This window comes from Neofelis nebulosa, chromosome X, assembly GCF_028018385.1.
Source record: "Neofelis nebulosa isolate mNeoNeb1 chromosome X, mNeoNeb1.pri, whole genome shotgun sequence".
In the NCBI taxonomy this organism is placed as follows: domain Eukaryota; kingdom Metazoa; phylum Chordata; class Mammalia; order Carnivora; family Felidae; genus Neofelis; species Neofelis nebulosa.
In genome coordinates this window covers 12,137,354-12,155,922 of record NC_080800.1, presented here as the reverse complement: position 1 = coordinate 12,155,922, position 18,569 = coordinate 12,137,354, and the positions used below count along the sequence as shown (strand labels likewise).

Here is an 18,569-nt window from a genome sequence, read left to right as displayed (position 1 = left end):
GGGGAGGCATGGCGGTAAGTAACAGCTGCCTGTTACATGTGATGCCATCTTAAGGACTTCTCCTGCTTGCACCCATTGTTTGGTGACTCTTACGTGCTTATAGGTTAGAAAAGGCATTAACTACAACAGTATCATTCGATACTGCCATTGCTCTTGGTGATAACTCACGGTTTCCCTCTCTTTGCTGAGCAGTCTGAATGAGGCCCATATTTTCCACTCTTGAATCCGGCAACTCATGGTTTATGTAATATATCCTGACTATGCAAACATTTTTTTTTTTTAATATTGACTTACCACTCTGTCTGGGAAGGTGGGAGCTCTGTGTTTCTCTTCATGGGTTGTGACGTGCAGATCAGCATCTGAAAAGCAAAGCCAAGTCGTATCAGAAGGAACTTTAAACAAAGCAAGCACCCAGTGTCATGAATGAAAAGAATGAACTAGCTTATGTGATCAGTGCTTCAGATGAAATGAATTCAGACGCACCCTTTGGAGTGATGTTGTTACTTTCCCGTGTAACACCCAACTTGAACACCACTCCTCCGCCTCTGGTGATCAGTATTCTCCCCAAACAGATAAAAAATTCAAATTCCTCTCAATCCTTTAAACTGTTAATTTATATCTCATTTCCACCATGTATTTGAAGTACAGATGTCTAATCTCGTTGGGTGATACCTATGAGGCTTGGGGTCAGAATCCATGTCTGATTCCTCTTGGAGTAACGCATACAAGATGCTTGTAAGTAGCTGATTTATGAGTGAACAAACCTATCCTATGCTTTTTTTTTTTTTTTCCATTTCTTATGGTAGTTGTTGGTTTCTCTTTCCACTTGTGCCTGTGGGTAGATGCCCAGCCATGAGGGTGAAGCCGTCAGGTGCCTTGTAAGTACAGTGGCCGTGTGGTGTACTAACCACGCTGGAACATTCCTTACAGGGATCGGTAGCTTTTAATAATTACGCCAGGTCCCCAGCTGCAGAAGGAGACTGATGCAAACAAACTGGGGCGCATGGTAAACTTACTTATAGGCCATGTGTCCCAGAAAAGGAGTGGTCTAGGGCATTTTGGAGACAGAAGGAAGCAAAGACTCTCAACTGTTTCCTTCCAAGTAACTGTACCCAGGGGCTACCCTGTAACTCAGCAGAGAAGGCCAAGGCAGGAAGTTCTACTTGGGCAAATAGACAATATCATAGCTGCTCATGGGCCACAGCACCTGCAAATTCTGTAGTTTTCTTCAGAGGCTGGCAAAGAGCCTGTTGCACCCAGAATGCATGGCAGATGCCATCCAGGCAGAGCCTAGGAAGATAATCCCGAGGCAGTGCTCTCTCTGCCCTTTTTCCCCCGCTTCTTCCCAGGGAGTTAGGGTGGTAAGGTCAGAGCTAGAATCTGGCCTGCTGGGTAATGATGCCAGATCTTGAACAGAATAAGTGCGGGAGATAATTAATGCTGTAAGGAAACATTATTCCTTAGTCCCTTACAGTGGAGGGAGGATCCATAGACAACAATTTCTATATAGTTCATTAAATCACTATAATTGGTGAGTATAAAGGGCAATGTGGTATACTTAAGATTAATAAGTATTCATTGTGTAGTCTAATTAAGATAGAAAACACAATGAACATTTATTCATTGATTTTGTTGCCAAATTACTAGTAACGCCATCAATGTGACTGTCAGGGGTGAATACCGTGATGGAGTGAAGTTGAATAATAGCTCATGTCCCTGTGTGTCTTACAGTTCATGAAGTGGGATCACACCGCTGATCTCATTCAATTCGTTAAAGATGGAATCCTCGCATATTTTGCCCAGGCTGGTAAAACCGCTCCCAGAATAAGTTCTCCTTTTTAATTTATTTGCAACTTAATATTGCGAAACAGTGATACATGTCTAAAATACGTGGGACTGCCTCACGTAAGTATCCTGGAGATGGAAGGGGACCCCATAGGGCACAAGCAGAAAACAACCTAATTCCTTCCCTCTGTTAACCCTTTAAAGCCACTGGGTGGGCTTTCTTTTCTGTCCCCAGATAAAGTCTCAGGCAGATTTTTTTAGGAATATAACTCTGGACAGAATCTGATTGCACTTAAGGCAAACCCTTCACTACCTTCTGTGACGTTATTAAGAAACCAATAAACACGTACAGAAATGGCAAATCCTTTAAATATGCCTTTTAAAATTAGGTCGTCCGTCACTTTGGTATCTATGGTGATTAAAAGTGTTAGTTACATTTTATCCTTTGACATATTTTTTTACAGAATGGTGGTTTTTCTGATTTATTATTTTAGGGTTATGAACCATGGTGATATGTTCACCACATTCTACCCATTTGGTGTTTATGTTAAACCAGGAAGAATTATGGGAGGAAATAAACAGCTTGATTGATTCATGATTCCAATTAAAAAAAAAAAACCTTTCTCATGAAAGAATGCCGGATGTTAATATTGTTATTATTTTAGTGAACATGACTCAATCGACTCTAGAACTGGGCTTCATCTGCCCGCTAGCATTTTTTGAGGCTGGATTTTCATGATGTCAACCAATCTGGCACATCTTGTTTTCCCGAACTTGGTGAGCTATTATGGAATTTGGCAGGTTTGCCTAACGGGGCAGCGTCCACCCCGGGTCCAGCCCAACAAAAGGGTCACATTACATGCTTCCCAGAGGGTACATCCTGGGGCCGCTTTGCAGCTCTGCTGGCAGCACAGGAACTTTCCATCCACGAAGAACCCACTGTGGTACTTGATCAGCAGGTGGGGGTTGCCCCTTATCTCTGGGGAACAGGCAGGAAGAAAACACAGCATGAGCAAACGTTGGCCCAAGAGAAGAAACATGTTCAGTAAGTGCTGTTATCACAGAACAATGAAAACCTTATTTAATGGTTCCCGAAGGATATGTCTTTCACTCAGAAGTTAATAAGCCAAAAAAAAACCAAGAAACCAAAAACAAAACGTTGAACCTGGCATATAGTGAGAATGACACAATAACTTGTATCAGCCTTACCCAAAAAACTAGAAAATGTATATGCGGATCAACTCGGTGATCTAGGGTGTTAGAAATACATCTGTAAAGATAGCAAAGGGGTTATGGTACATGGTGTTCTCTTGTAGGAGGCTGGAGGATAGGACTAAATCTTAGCAAGAGGGAAAGAAGGTTCTCAGGAACATGTACTTCCCTCCACTCTTCATTTTGAAACATTTCAAACATACCGATGAGTTTGAAGACTGGTACAACAGACGTCCATATACCCTTCACCCAGATTCGTCAATTTTTAACTGTTTGCCACATTTGCTTTATCTTTCTCTTTGTGCATACATATGATTATTATTAAAAATTTTTAAGTTGTTATGTTTTCTTAACCATTTGAGAGTACGTTGCAGATATCATGACCTAGAAAATATCACCCATAAATACTTCAGCACATAACTTCTGTTAGCAGCGACAGTCCCTTACACAACCGCAATACCATTATCAAATTCAGGAAACTTAACATGATACAATAGTCTTCCTGAATATTTTATATTCAATATTGTTCCAACTGTTTCAATAATACCCTTTATAATTATTCACTGTTTCTGATTGGAGATCCAATCCAGAATCACATATGGCATTTAGTTTTCTAGTTTCCCTTGATCTGGAACCATCCCTCATCCCTGCTTTGTCTTTCATGGCTTTGACTGGTTTACACTAAAGAACGAATGGTCTGTGGGGCTCCTTTTCTAGGAATATGTGCATATTTAAAAATATATATACGGGAGTAGGGCAATGTTTAATCCAGAGAAATGAAATTCTAATACTGGAGTAGAATCCCATGTCTACACCAAATTAGCCTCTCTCAAAATACAGCAGAGAAACCCACGAGGTCTTAGTAGAGATCAGTTCAAGAAGGTTTTCTAGGTGGGGAGGGCTGGTTCTATATGTGACTTCAATTCTTTTCTTCTTGATTTTATATTCATCTTAAGGACTCCTTATATTAGTCCCAGGAGAGTTCTGCTCTGATTCAAGGAAGTGTTTGGAGATAAGAACTGCTTGGCTGGGTCAGTGGATCATATCCAGTCTTTATGTATGTAAAGCATCCAGCGTAGAGTTTGGCTCAGAGCAGGTGTTCAGTGAACAGTAGGTTTTAGTGTTATCATTCCCTTAGTTTAGCTCAGCTCAGCTTAGCTGAAAGTGCTAGCATTAAAAAAAAAACTTTACTAAATATTAATGGGAACTAAAGGGAAATTATTCCAGAAGTAACAAAAAGCAAATGGGGTTAAGAATACAATACACTAGGGGCATCTGGGTGGCTCAGTCAGTTAAACATCAGGCTCTTGATTTCGGCTCAGTTCATGATCTCACGGTCATGAGATCGAGCCCTGGGTCGGGCTCTGCACTGAGGATGGAGCCTGCTTGGGATTCCGTGTCTCCCTCTCTCCCTGCCCCTCCCCCACTTGCTTGTGTGCGCACATGCTCTCTCTCTCTTTCTCAAAATAAATAAACATTAAAAAATAAGATTGCAACACACTAGTTTCTGACCTTGGTCCCCAAATGGCCATTGCAATTCCTTGGGCATATTACTTGCCTTCCTACTCTCCGGGCTCCTACTGCGCCCCACCCCTACCCCACCAGGCCAGGATTCCTGTTATTTCCTACTGCACGAATGAATTTCAATTCCTGGGTGAGTAACTCTTTTCCAACCGAGTCCAAAAGTCCACGTTGTGACACTCCCACCATTTAATAATGACAAGAAGAGGAACTCATGTCTGTTAACATGTACATAGGAGTTTCCATATTTCCCCTCACATGTATCGTCTCGTTGAATCTACTCAACAGCCTTGCAGGCATCTGTTCCTGTCACGGCACTTACAGAGCTAGGTCAGCCGAGGGGCAGGGAGGTGCTGTAGCTTGCTCAAGGTCATAGACCTAGCCAGTAGCACTTCTGAGACTCAGCCCCAAGCTGTTTCTACTCGAGTCCAATGCACAGATGCCAGCTTCCCTGTCAACCCCCCTTCCGTTTTCATTTTTGGAAAGGACACGCTTTGTCCACATCTGGTCAGCTGAATTCAGAACCACGGTGGCTGACACTCCCTGAGTCCTCACTCAGTCAGCCCAAACCTCCCGACTATAGGTTACTATCTGGAAAGTTTTATGTCTCCAGCGCCACCTCGGTTTATAATACCTGAGCTAAACAACGGACAAAAAGTCTTCATAGGGGAGAGGATTTAAGTGAGGAAACTTCTTTGTTTTCCTGTGGCAGGTTGGCCAGCCTGACAGCTGATACCATGCTCCTCTTTTGTTTCCTTCAACCTGACAGCCGATCTCACCCCCCTTCTCTCTTCCTGTTTTCCAGCATGAAGGCTGGAAACCCCAGAAACCGTCTTCCAGCCTCCCCTGCACGTAGAAATGGCCGTGGGATACAGTTCTGGCCAGTATGACACGTGCACAAGTTTGCAGGTTACGCTTGTGAAGAAGCTCAGAGCCTTTCCCAGAGCCTCCCAGAGCCTTTCCCAGATGGCAGAGCAGAAGGTTAGGAGGAGCCTGGGTCTTTACCCGACTTCACTGGGCTGCTGCATTGGCCCTGGGCCATCTCCCTCTGGACTTGCTAACCGTGAGAGGGGAACAAATGTACATTTGTTTCAGCCAGCATCCGGTGTCGTTTTGGTTTTTTTTTTAAGTTTGTTTATTTTGAGAGAAAGACAGAGGGAAGGAGGGAGGGAGGGGGAGACACACACACACACACACACACACACACACACAGAAAATCTCAAAGGCTCCATGCTGCACAGAGCCAGATGCGGGGCTTGAACCCACGAATTGTGAGATCACCACCTGAGCCAAAGTCAAGAGTTGGAGGCTTGACCGGCTGAGCCACCCAGGTGCCCCTGTTTAGTGTCTTTTTACCTGCACCCCCAAGCATTACTAACTGATACAGATGGCTTACTGTGCATGTGGCGGCTTACTGTGCATGTGGTGATAGGGCCTCTCTGAAGTTTTATGAGGGGCTAGGAGATTCACCTTTGCTTCTCTGTCCCTGCCTTGCTTTGTTTCCCATCTGCCTTTACCCGAGCTTCCCAGGGCCAAACCCAAAGCTTCCTGCCGTATATAGTTCCAGAAGGACCCACGAAGGACTCTAGGGAATGACTGATAGCTGCACACAGGAGGTGTCTACATAGCAACTACTCCTACGAAGCTCCCCCACCCCGCCAAAGGGAGACTGAGTGGGGAGCATCTCAAACCCCTCCTGGAGGCCCCACTATAACCACAGGGGCTCACGTGGGTGTGGAGGATACTTTAGTGTATATGTGCGTCATTTGTGTGTGGCTCATGATCACTCGAGGGAAAAAGAAATGTGATCTCCCATTTCACAGGTTGGGAAACTGAGATCCAGAGACATGAGATGGTTTTATTAGGTGACACAGCAAAGCAGGACTTGGACGCGGATTTGTCTGTCTCTAAGAGGGATGCCCTTCTCATTTCACCCTGCTGGTAGCGGGTAGAGGGAAGCTACTCCCCTCACCGGACCACTCAACCTACAGAATAGGCGGCTAAACCCTTTCGTGAAAAGGGAAGATGAAGTCCTGCGTGTGGAACAAGAAAAAAAGGATGTATTTGCACCAAAGTCGGTCATCGTCTACAGTGGTATAATTTGAAGTATACGGAGAAAGAACCCGCATCTAAAACTTAAATGAATTAAAACAAAACCGTACCCTGCCTGGGGGCTTAGTACCTGAAATCACACCAATAGAGTCATTCATTTGAGTCATATACTGTCCTCACACTCTGACCTACCTTTAAAATAAAAACATCCCAGGGAAAAATATCATAGCACGAAATTACTAACCATTTTGTCTCTTCTGCCAAAGGTTGTCACCAGAGCAGCCTAAGAATCCCTGAGTAGAAGCTTCATTAAATCCCCAGTTTTGCCTAGCATTTCTACTGCCCTGGTTCAAAAGCTGGGTTTGGGCCACCGAGTTACGAGTTCTCCATTATTAGGTATGCGACACCGGCCACGTCTCTTTAATTCCACTCATCTGAGAAAAGGAGAATAATATTACCCCCTTCCATAGAGCTGTCGAGAGGATTACTTAAGAAAATATTTTACAGCGTACTTGCCACAGTAGTTGGCAGATAGTGAGTACTTGGTAAGTATTAGATAGAACTTTCTGTAAACATCCAAAGTCCAGTAGCCACAGGCCCCACGAGAACCTAGACTTTGCCCTGGTAAAGGCACAGCGGGTGGAGAGCAGGTGGTCTGGCCCCCCCCCCCCCCCCCGCGCTGCTGGGAGGACACAATAGCTGCTCTGTGCGGGTGGGGAGAGGGGAGGAAGGGAATCGGATCCACAGGCTCGCCCCGTGTAACAATGAGAATGCAAAATGAGAATGAGCATGACCCATTCTCTGAGGTTCCTAGGAAAAGCAGTGGATTCTCCCTTGGCAGAGGGCCCTTTTACTGCCATATCTTTCCTCCACGGAGCCTCAACAGAACTCAATTGGTGGCTATCTTTTATGAATTTTCCAAATTACCTTTTTGTAATGCTTTCAACCACTGACTTCGGCTCTCTTCGTTTGATGCGTAGACATAGAGAAGCCCGTCTTTATAGACAACCTGGAAAGGAAGAGATTGGGTTCATTGAGATATAATTGCATCCATGGTTCATTCCGGGGCAACTACACGTTTTCTGGGATCCAAAAGAAAAGTTGAGTTTGCTTATGAAATATGCAATACCTTTGGAATTAGATTAAAAAAATCTAGTTCTTTTTATCCTCCAACCCACCCCCCCCCCCAGTTTGTTTTCTCCCAGACACTTCTACATTTGGGAAAATCATGGCAATGAGGCATCTGACATTCGTGAACACTGAGGTCCCAGAGGTCCCAGCATACATGCCCTGGACCATGGAGAATTATGAAAGTACAAAATGTTAGCTATGACAGATGTCTTAGGAATGTTCTGGTCCATCCATCAACCCAGTGCATGACTCTCTTTATACCCCATTGGAAAATGTTTACCTGTTCTATCCTTAAAAATATCTTCAGGGATGAAATGTCCTTTACCTTTGCTATACCACCCTTGGCAATTTCCATATATTCTGATCATTATATAGTTCCTGCTTATATTGAGTAAAAATCTGTCTCCCTGTTACTTTGTTTCCTTGGGTCATGTCCCACCCTGGGAATCCCCAGCATAAATCATTTTCTCTTCTTTAAGATGCTTGTTTAAATGTTGGAACATTATAATGTCTTCCCCAGATCGTTCTCTAGTTTATTGCATTTTCGTGGGTAAATGTTACAGACCACTTATTAAATATCTACTACTGTCTGGAATCTTTCCTAGATACTTTAAGATTTTAATCCAATTTCAACGGTATGAAATATATACGATTATACCCACTTTGTAAATGAAGAAACCAACTCAGAGGGTTGAATGTGTTGTCTATGGTAAATAGACAAATATAAGCAGTGGAGTTAGGAGCTCTGTGCGCCTCCAAAGCCTGTGTTCTTTTGAGTGTTCCATGCTTCTGTGATAAGAATATGAAGCATCTTCCGTGAGCACACATTCCCCTGGTTTCTTCCAATTGAGCAATGTTTGCTTTTAAAATAGGAAGTATGGGGGCGCCTGGGTGGCTCAGTCGGTTGAGTGTCTGACTTCAGCTCAGGTCATGATCTCACGGTCTGTGAGTTCGAGCCCCGCATCGGGCTCTGTGCTGACAGCTCAGAGCCTGGAGCCTGCTTCGGATTCTGTGTCTCCCTCTCTCTCTGCCCCTCCCCCGCTATGCTCTATCTCTCTCTGTCAAAAATAAATAAAATATTAAAAAAAATTTTTTTAAATAGGAAGTATGGCCTGTTCACCAACCAGATGATTTTATTTCATTTTTGGCCACAGTTCCCTCGAGTCACTACCCCTGGGTAGTCTGACCATCAGAAGGACAGTTGGTCCGTCTGCCTTTAGATCGGAAAGATAAGTATTAATGATGTAAGAAAACTAGGGCACGATGCAGATCAAGCCACTTCCAAAGGGTACTGTAGGCACACTTTCTACACCATACCATTGCATAAAATACTTCAGGGTAAAATGCAAACTCCTTAGTATGCTGTGCGAAGTCTTTCATGATATGGCCGTGCCCACCTTTCCAGGCTCATCATGTCCTTCACTTGCTCACAAGGCTGGCGTTATTCCTACTTCACCTACAGGACCTTGACATCTGCTGTTTCTTTTGTTTCACTGCCCTTCCTGTTTTTGCTGGGCTAACCACTGGTCTTTCTTAACCCGAGGGTCACTTCCAATAGATAGATCATCTCCCTGACCTTTGGGAGTGAGGACTGAGCTTCCGCTTCCTGGGTCACCATGGCTCCTCTGCAGACCTTCATCTTAACACTCACCCTCACTGCCTTATAATGATCTGGAAATGCCTTGGGGACAAGGATGGCATTTGATTCCTTATAGTGTGTCTAGTACCTTGTAGCTCCTTGGAAATGCTTAGCAGTGTTTGATGATAGAATGTGAGGCCCCAGGGCAAGTCAGGCCACTGTGGCTACTTGCTCATCCTTTCTTTTCTCCCTCCAAGCGAAGCAGATCGGTAGGTAGAATTTCAGCAAAATGCCCAGCTCCCATCTGGGGACGTGTCAAGCCTTGTCACTGTCTTCATCGTTTCGCAACACCTTTGGTTATCGGCCATATGTTGAGTTCACAATCGAAAATATTAAAACAAAAGCCATCCGCCCGATAGAACGTTGTCCCTGTCCCGCCCCTTACCTGAAACGGATACTGTCTTTCCACAGGGGTCTGCTCCTCAAGGTTTACTTTCTCCACGCATCTGATTTTCTTAATCTCAATTGATCCTTTTCTGCTGCCTCTTTTCTGAATTAAAAACCAAAATATTAGATGCCTCATGCAATGCACAATGGCACACAAGGAAAAGCATAAAGTGAAGGTTATCCTAGGAGGGAGATTGAGAGGTGGGACGGCTATGTGAGGATTCTTCCAATTATTCCATCGTGGTCAAAATCCAATGGCAACAGAATATGTTTTCGAGTGTGGACACAAGCTCGTATATACGCCTCCAAAAGCAAGTCTTCAAGCAGTACTTAATTTTGTTTGATAATCTTGAAACATATTTCCAATCACCTGTCACGTGCTTGCTTAATCCACTTGGGAAAATCAAAATTTAACTCCAGGAAGCATCTTAATTTTGTTCCAATTTTAAGACAGTCTTTCAGTATTTCTGCTCTGATAGAATTCTCAGCTTTATAGAAATAGTCTTATTTCCAGCAGAGTGTTAAGGCAGTGTTTCTTATCTTCAGCACTCTTTGGGGCCAGATCGTTCTCTGTTGTGGGGGCTGTTCTGCATGTTATAGGATGTTTGGCAGTAACTCTGGCCTCTACCCACTAGATGCCAGTAGCACACCTCCCCCCCCCCCATCATGATAACCAAAAATGTCCCCTGGGGGGGCCAAATCCCCCTCAGTTGAGGACCACTGTTCTAAAGGGTACAATTTGCCTCAGTAAAGTTAGCCAGTATTTTAAAGCCCTTTATCTTGAATTACTCATACCTTGGTTAAGAAAAGACCATGTGATAAGTGAGGGCAAGTTGATCTTTACTGTGTAAGCTAAGAAGCGTGACATTGTTCCATTATAATTAAGCACTTTGTGGAGACTCAAGAAAAATAAACAGTACAAAAACAATGGAATAAGTAGGGTCTCACCATTTTGTCATATTCATAGTAGGAGAGATTTGTTTTGGTTAAAACAAAAAGCCTCTCTTTGTAATTACTTGGCGACATTTTCTTTTTTTGCTGTGACCTTTTGAGAAGAAGTTCTTCTAGAATGGATTTTGTGTCCATATCGTCGTCCTAAATAAAATAAAATAATGAAAATGAGTGTGTGTAGCACCCAGCTACGTTCTCTTTTAGCCTTCAGAATTTTTAGCCAACTCTTTGTCAGCCAGGGATAATATAAATAATATAATTTCTACAACTTATATTTAGGACTAGAGAAAAAAATTTAACTAAGCAGTCTCTTAAATACACATGTGCCTGCCCTTCATTCCTAGTGCTTTGGCTCTGACTGGTATAAAGATGTTGATTTGTTGGATTTGCTCAAACTTTGAAATATTTGGACTCCAGACAGCTCACCATGTCTGAAGTGATTGGCCAACAAATTTCTCTCTGTCAATGTGACTCCTCTTTGACCACATCATCCAAACCACTGTGAGACCCTGATAGCATTGTAAGTGCTACCCACAGTTCCTGATCATAATCAGAGCTTTAACATAAAGGGCACGGATATGATTTTCAGGATTTCTGAGAACAAAACATTTAAAAAACGCTACCCAAATCAATTTTTAAGAAACTGAAAAAAAAAAAATGGTACCTTACAAACTAAAAACAGTCTTGCTTTTCCTTCCCAAACTGTGTTGCCGTGAAAGTTTAAGGTATTTCTAAAAAATAAATACATTAACTTTCTGGTGCTACTAAGACTGTTGCTTCACCCTCAAGTCTGATATCAGATCTGGTAACGCAAAGTAATGTTTTGTTTTGTTTTGTTTTAAAGTAATGTTAAGTAGTGGGCCGCAAAAGGTAAACTTTCGTAAGTTCTTTGTTTTGTGAAATCTCAGGATTATTAGCAGTCAGAGGTTCAATAATTTCTGTCGTTCTTTGTCTACTGATAATCTGCGTATCGTTAACTTTACTCACCTTACATTTGATCAGCTCGGGTGTGCTTGTGGGTCCTTAACTTCGAGTCAACTCTCGAGGTCTAAGCAAAAAGTTACTGTCCTGAGGCACAGGTGCTCATATTCCCTCTGGCTATGCCAAGATCATGGATTACAAAGAACATATTTGCATCCTATTTATCACTCTCTATCAGGAAGCACCCACAGAGGCACTGCTCTGTGTGGATGGGAGAGGATGCCAAGTGAACCTGTCCAATCGTTAAAGGCCACTTCTCACTGGCCCAGAGCGTGATGGGCCCACTATGGCAGGGAAGCGGGAAGGAAGGGAGACACATTGAATAAACCACCATCAGGTCCAGCCAGCTTCCCTCCTGACATAGACCACACCACTGTAGAAATGGGAATCAAAAAGTCAGTGTATGTTCATTATTTATACAGATGAAGTGACTATTAATCCCTCAAATGTTCTCCAAGGGCATCAATTGCTTTAGAGGCAGAAGTAATGGAAATCTTATCCAATACAAATCTTATCCATCGGTCACGTTTTGTTTTGAATATCGTTTTATCTGGAAAGAAAATCATAATTCTTTTGGGAAAGTAGAATGGGTTTCTTTTGACCACAGTGGGTGCTATTTGTCATGGTCACTGGTTTCTTGGCCCCTGGACTCAAAGATGGGGCAGAGGTCAGGGGTAGTAAACCCAGCAGGACCTGGGAAGACAGGTACACCTACTTTTCACCTTTGCCTTCGTTAGAAACTCTACACATATGCCTGGTCAGATAAGATTTCTTTTCTTTTCTTTTCTTTTCTTTTCTTTTCTTTTCTTTTCTTTTCTTTTCTTGGGGGGGGGGTGCGGAGAGGCACAAGCAGTGCAGAGGCAGAGAGAGGAGAGACAGAATCCCAACCAGGTTCCACACCCAGTGTGGAGCCCGACACAGGGCTCAAACCCACGACCCTGAGATCATGATCTGAGCCAAAATCAAGAGTTGGATGCTCAACTGACTGAGCCACCCAGGCGTTCCCAGATAAGATTATTTCCTATACCCAGAGTCAATGGCCGGAAGAGAGATTTGCTTGAAGGGTTACTGAAACTGTTCAGGGTCTAGTGTTTTTGAGTTAATTCCCCTCTTGGGGAGCCATACCACACACTGGGTATAGTTTTAGGGCACTTTTGCCTTTTATATTCCTGCAATTAAAAGTTTTACTAAGAAAGCATAAAAAAAAAACTGTGAAAACTTTTGTCAAACGTCTGTTGTCTCCACAGCTAGAACATGACTCCTCAAAGCAGAATGCAAGTTAAATAGATCTGATTAGTTGAATAGAAAGTTTACTTTTCAAAATAAGAGAGAAAGTTTACTTTTCAAAACTTTTTCAGATACTGAATGGACTTGTCACACTAAGAGCACTGTTTTAAAAATGCAAACGGCAATGTCAATGTATAAGCAGCCTTTCCTAGTACACATGCTTTTCTGTTTATAGAACTTTTACATTCATTACATTAAAATTTGGGGGAGGGAAATTTTATCTAAAAAATCAGTATGGTGAGTCGCAGAAATCACCGAGAAATGAAATTCACAAAGTTGCTTTTGTATCTTGAGGGGAAGAAGAAAATGGGCTCAAAAGGACCGTTCCAAGTCCTTGGACACACTTTCTGATATATCTCCAAGGCTTTATGCATGTTGTTGCACCTGATGCCAAATAATTTGTCAAATGGCAACAAATTTGTTCATTCCAAAGTCCTGCCTTTTGTGAATTTTTTTGGCTTTCATTTCTAAAATCAGATGTGATGTACGTTTATTCTACAAAATGAAGAACTACAAATAAGCAAAGGAAAAAAAAAAACCCTGTTAACATCTTGGTGAACACACGTCTAGATTCTTTTGAGTACATACGTGCACGTATTTATTTTCACAAAAATGAGTTCGCACTCTGTGCAGATAGGTCTGCAATCTGTCGTTCTCGTGTAACACACGTCTGGAGCCACATGTCTTTGGAGACCTTCAGAGTTCAACTCTGTCAGCGGGCCCCCGAGCTTCCTAACACCCTTGAAGAGCCCCATTTTGATTAGTCATGCTTTTCGTCTCATCCAGATCAGTTTCTTCTAAGACCATATCTGGCTCTTGCTCAGGTTTGGACCTGCCTTTCTACTTCTATTTGCTTCTATCTCTTCCTCGTACTTCTCTCTTCTCCTAGATTAGCCTAGATTCCAAATGGAAGGCATTTTTATGGTCTCCCTTGGTATAGGAAGAGATAACCAGTGGTGATGACTCATTTTTAGCAATGCAACGTTTCCTCCCTGTGTTAGGACAATAAGTCACCAGGCTCAGGTACCACTGTTGACTCAAATGCCTGTCCGACAACTGGCAAATCTGGCTCTGTGTACCCATATTTAAGGGAAATTCAATTGGGAAGGCTCAGAAGACTTTCAAAATGAAACAAGATCCTAAAGCTAGTTAGTATTAGCCAGAAATCGATTTCCATAGGGGAGCCGGTGGAATGCGGCGGGTGTCTCATATTACCACCTACATGGTATAGACACATCAATTTGCCTACCAAATAGCCCAGGCTGCCTATTTCCATAAGCGCGTGAAACTAGAAAGAGATTAAAGTGCAGGGGACGCAAAAACAAGAACCAGCACCCAAAACACTGGCAGAAATCGACATAGTATTTTCTCTTAGGAAGCCAGCAACCATTATGTCACTTCCACACTGAAGGTGCCTGCTGAGTGACCATGACTTGGAAGCGCCATGCTTATTTAACATTTGTGAGGAACCATTAACAGGAGAGTAAGGAGGTCACTCTGCAGGTCTCTCCAGCACACTCGATTTCGAGCCTGCAGCGGGCCGGACATCAAGCGAGTGGTTCCCCAAATGAGGACCAGCCCTCCACTGCCCGAGAGATCAGGAGCAGACTTGAGAGATAGGTTTCATAACTGATTAGTGTGCCGGGCGGCGGAGGGTGGTGGACTGAGAAGGCACGGAGGAGCCTATAGGGCTGTCATTTGTGCGCTGTGTCACCCTGACCAAGGCCCTACCCTGTCCTAAGCTTCAGCTTTCTGACCTGTAAGATGAGATGGGTCACGCCTCTGTCGTTTTCTGTGGCTTGAATGAGAAAGCTACGGGAAAGTTCTGGGCACATTAGGGGCACTGAACCATGGTTAAGAAAGCAAAGGGTAGAGGGGCGCCTGGGTGGCTCAGTCGGTTGAGTGTCCGACTTCAGCTCAGGTCAGGATCTCACGTTTCTTGAGTTCGAGCCCCGCATCAGGCTCTCTGCTGTCAGCACAGCCCCTCTCTCTGCCCCTCTCCTGCTGGCGCGCGCTCTCTCTCAGAAATAAATAAATGTTAAAAAAAAAAAAAAAGAAAAACAGAAAGGTGGAAAGAAATGACTCAAGTGCTAGAGCAGAGTCCAGGATCTCTTTGCCCTGAAAGGCCTGAGGAAGGAAAGTCATTTCTTAAGGTAGTCAAGAAAGACATTATGGAAGGGAGGCATTAGAACCAGACCTTGAAGGATATGAGCGATCGAATCCTAGCTCACATTTAAGGAGGGTGTGCCTTACGCCAGGCACTGTTTAAGGCAGCTTAAAAATTTGCATTTGTTTACCCTGTAGAATAGGCCAGACTCCCCCTGTCCTATGGGGTATGTCCTAATTCATGGGGTGGTTAGGAAAAAAGCAAAAAGTGATAAATCCTTGTCCTAATACCTTATGCTGAATTAGTAGCCCATAACACTGCTTAGGTGATACAGGTTGGCGTGGGCAAAAGCACCATGCTGGCAGGTTCAAATCCCTGCTCTGTCTCTGTGCAACCTGGCCTGTTACTTAACCCTGCTAAACCCCAGCTTCCCCATCTGTAAAGGGACTAAAACAATAACCACGTCAAAGGTTTATGAGGATCAAGAGAAAATGGCGGTATGATGCCTAGCAGGCTAGTAGATATTCCTAGACTCCGTACCCCTTCCCCTCATCACTCCATATGTAAAAATAAAAAAAAAAAAAAAAAGACCACAGGAAAGGTTATAGACACTGATGACACTGAAATGACCCTCAGTGATAAAATTTCAGTTCTCATCTCCCTTCACCAGATCCTGGGAATAGGGGATCGTGAGAGGCAGGAATATACCTCAGGGATTCTCTGGTCAGCAAGCACCTGACCTATGCGTCTGTTACAAGCTTTTGGCCCTGGGACTGGTCACCTTAGAATCAGGTTGAACCAGCCCCTTCCTGACTGTGTATTTGTGCCACTGGGTTTCTCACAAACCAATACGTGGATGTTATTCCAAGCGTGGTCCATGGGCCGGCAGTATCAGCGTCAGCCTGTGCTCGTGAGAGTTTGGAAAGCACTGAGCTAGACCACGTTACAGTTGCGCTACTCTTTAAATCCAGTGAAATTCTCATGGTCCACAAGAACTTGCAAAATTGTATGGCTGTGGTGCAACTGAAAGGTTCACCTCCCCCATCCTTCCATCTCCATCTAAGACACCCCCAAGCCCCAGATTTTGGAAGACTTCGGGAACCTGCGAGCAAATATTTGTAGTTAAAATAACATCATAAAAACACAGATAAGTGAAAGAAGGTATGACTAACATTGCTCTGTCTCTTCGGAAGCAGTTAGGAAGCCGGTATGCAAAGGCACGGAAGGGCAATGCGTACAGAACTCTACGGAGAAAGCCACAGAGCTAGCTGGAGCCGACGGTGAAATACACACAACCCGACGGCTTCCCCGAACGAGATTCTGAACGCGGGGGGAATTTACAGCAAATCCACAGCAGGCCTCCAAATTGCACGGTCTCATCCAAAGTCCCTGGAGGAGCCCCGGCAATTTCACATTCATCGTCCTGAGCCTATTTGCCTGTAGGATATGACATCGTGTAGGCACCTGCACGAAACGCACCATTTTGGCTGGGTCCGCCGCCGGGGTCCGCCGCGGTGAGGTTGGTCTGCTCTTGCAGGAACACGGCCCCCGCTGCCCTCCTTCCAGCGGCAGCAAATTGTCTCACATTTTCCCGGCTGCTGGGTCAGAAATGGCTACATTACTCAGTGCCCCCAAAACGTTTATTGTCCTGCAAGGGCCTTGCACAATCCCACAGGAAACCACGCTCAGCACTTAGCCAACACTTGTTGATCTGATTGAACGCAACAAAAACGGAGACAAAAGCATTTTTCATAAAGGTTCCAATTTTGATAACTACAGCTCCCGCTTTTCCCAGGCAGCTGCCAGGTACATGTGATAACCCTGCCTTTGTTTATAGAGCTCTGTGCTGGAAAGGACAAGAAAATATCTCGGCACAACCCCGCTCCTGACGCTGACTTCTCTCAAGAATCAGGAAACCGTGAGGTAACGCCAAAGTGCACAGAGAGAAAGCAATGAACACTCCAAGTGGACCCTGGGCGAGGGGAGGCTGGAGAATATGCGACAGATAAAGACAGTTAATATGACCCAAAAGGGGCACATTTCCCCACCTTAGGGTACTAAGAAATCCAGAAGCAGAAAAGAGATCAGTTTGGCCAATGCACCAAGATTGCAATGAAAAGCGTGATTGTCGCTGGACATCATTCTGACAACATCACCGCTTTCGGCTTTCCTCATTCCACCCTTTTCTCTGGTGCACGCTGACCGGTAACGTGAAATACATCTAATGAGTTCTTTTAGGCTCTACTATCAACGGCCGAAAACCACAGCCAGCCTTTTGGCATTGCGTTGACAACTGTATTAACTTATACACGCTTGGCTACTCAGACTTATTTGGAAACCTCCACGGTGTGATGAAATCTTGGGGTGGCAGACGAGAGTGAAGCTACTGACTTGCAAAGAGTATTCCTTTGGGTGGACGCGGGATTCGCATCATGGCTGTTCACTCATCATCCGGTCGGGTCTTAGTGAGAACCTGCCGTGGGCCAAGCAGAGACAGGAGTAAACAGAACAGAGGCAGCCCACAGTTTCAGGGGCCTTATGTCTTGAGGAGGCAGAACCCCCAAGTGAAGGTTTAAGTCCAGTACTGGAAACACCTGGGCACAATCTCTTAGGATCCCCATCCCTTCTTGGGCCTTGAAACTCTCCGGGGCAGTCGTGGGGAGTGGTTTCCTCTGAGTCAAATGTCGTAGATTTATTGACTTCTTCTATTCATTCGCTTCCTCTGCCACGTCTCCCGAACCTTTCTTTGGCTTTGTATTTGGCACGTCTTTACTTTAATTCCAACTTGTTGTGGCAACCTGCTGTTGCGATTACGTGATTTAATCTGTTCAAATTATCCTCTGCGCTGGCACCCGTACCCAGTGACACCCTCGAGAACGTTCTCTAAGGCACGAGCGAGCTTCTTCTGGCTTCTGGCTGACCTCTATTGTTTTTTTCCCCCCACTTTAAAAAATTCATTTGTGCCATAGCTTTAAACACCATCTACCTGCTTCTGATTCCAAATTTCAGCATTCGGTGGTTTCCTCTGCTTGGCAAACTGCCACAGACATCTGCCTGGTTCATGTCCTCATCTCGGGGCTCTGCTTCAAGTGGCATCTTCCTAATGAGCCCTACCTGGACCACCTTGTTTAGTACTACAATCTCACTCCACCCAGCGCTGAGGATCTCCCTCTCTCTGCTCCGCTTCGTCTCTTTCCACAGCATTTGACACCTGCTGCACGATTTATTTATTACCTTTAATGTCTGTCTCTCTTTGCTAAAGAGTAAGCCTCCAAGGGCTCCAGTAGGGTCTCTCTACAGCCTGAGCTTTTGCCCTGGAATCTCTTCAGTGGGGGTATCGCCCCACCACCTCCTGCATTTACTCCTCTGGTGCTAAAATGATCTACATGGAGGTTGGGATCCGATGTGAATGGTTTACACCTACGATGTGAATGGTTTGCACCTACTAGGATGGAAGATTAAATGTATCCCCTTTCCTAGAGATGCTTGCCTATTAAATCTCGGCCTCGGTGGTGG

At 44.3% G+C, this 18,569-nt stretch overlaps 1 protein-coding gene across 4 annotated transcripts in view; it reads right to left on the bottom strand.

Annotated features, from left to right (window-relative positions):
* The window catches only part of BMX (BMX non-receptor tyrosine kinase), a 52,761-nt gene extending 36,075 nt beyond the window's left edge, over positions 1 to 16,686 (bottom strand). For 2 of the 4 annotated variants that reach the window (XM_058713449.1, XM_058713450.1), the window contains exons 1-6: positions 16,533 to 16,685; positions 10,676 to 10,822; positions 9,726 to 9,830; positions 7,498 to 7,579; positions 2,645 to 2,764; positions 295 to 359 (exon numbers count right to left, since the gene is read on the bottom strand). In XM_058713449.1, coding sequence (XP_058569432.1) covers positions 295 to 359; positions 2,645 to 2,764; positions 7,498 to 7,579; positions 9,726 to 9,830; positions 10,676 to 10,822; positions 16,533 to 16,535 — 522 coding nt within the window. In that variant the 5' untranslated portion in view covers positions 16,536 to 16,685. Of the gene's footprint in view, positions 1 to 294; positions 360 to 2,644; positions 2,765 to 7,497; positions 7,580 to 9,725; positions 9,831 to 10,675; positions 10,823 to 11,665; positions 12,460 to 16,532 lie in introns of those variants that run through there. The other 2 variants (XM_058713452.1, XM_058713451.1) reach the window with 2 other exon arrangements.
* Between the last annotated feature and the right edge of the window lie 1,883 nt (positions 16,687 to 18,569).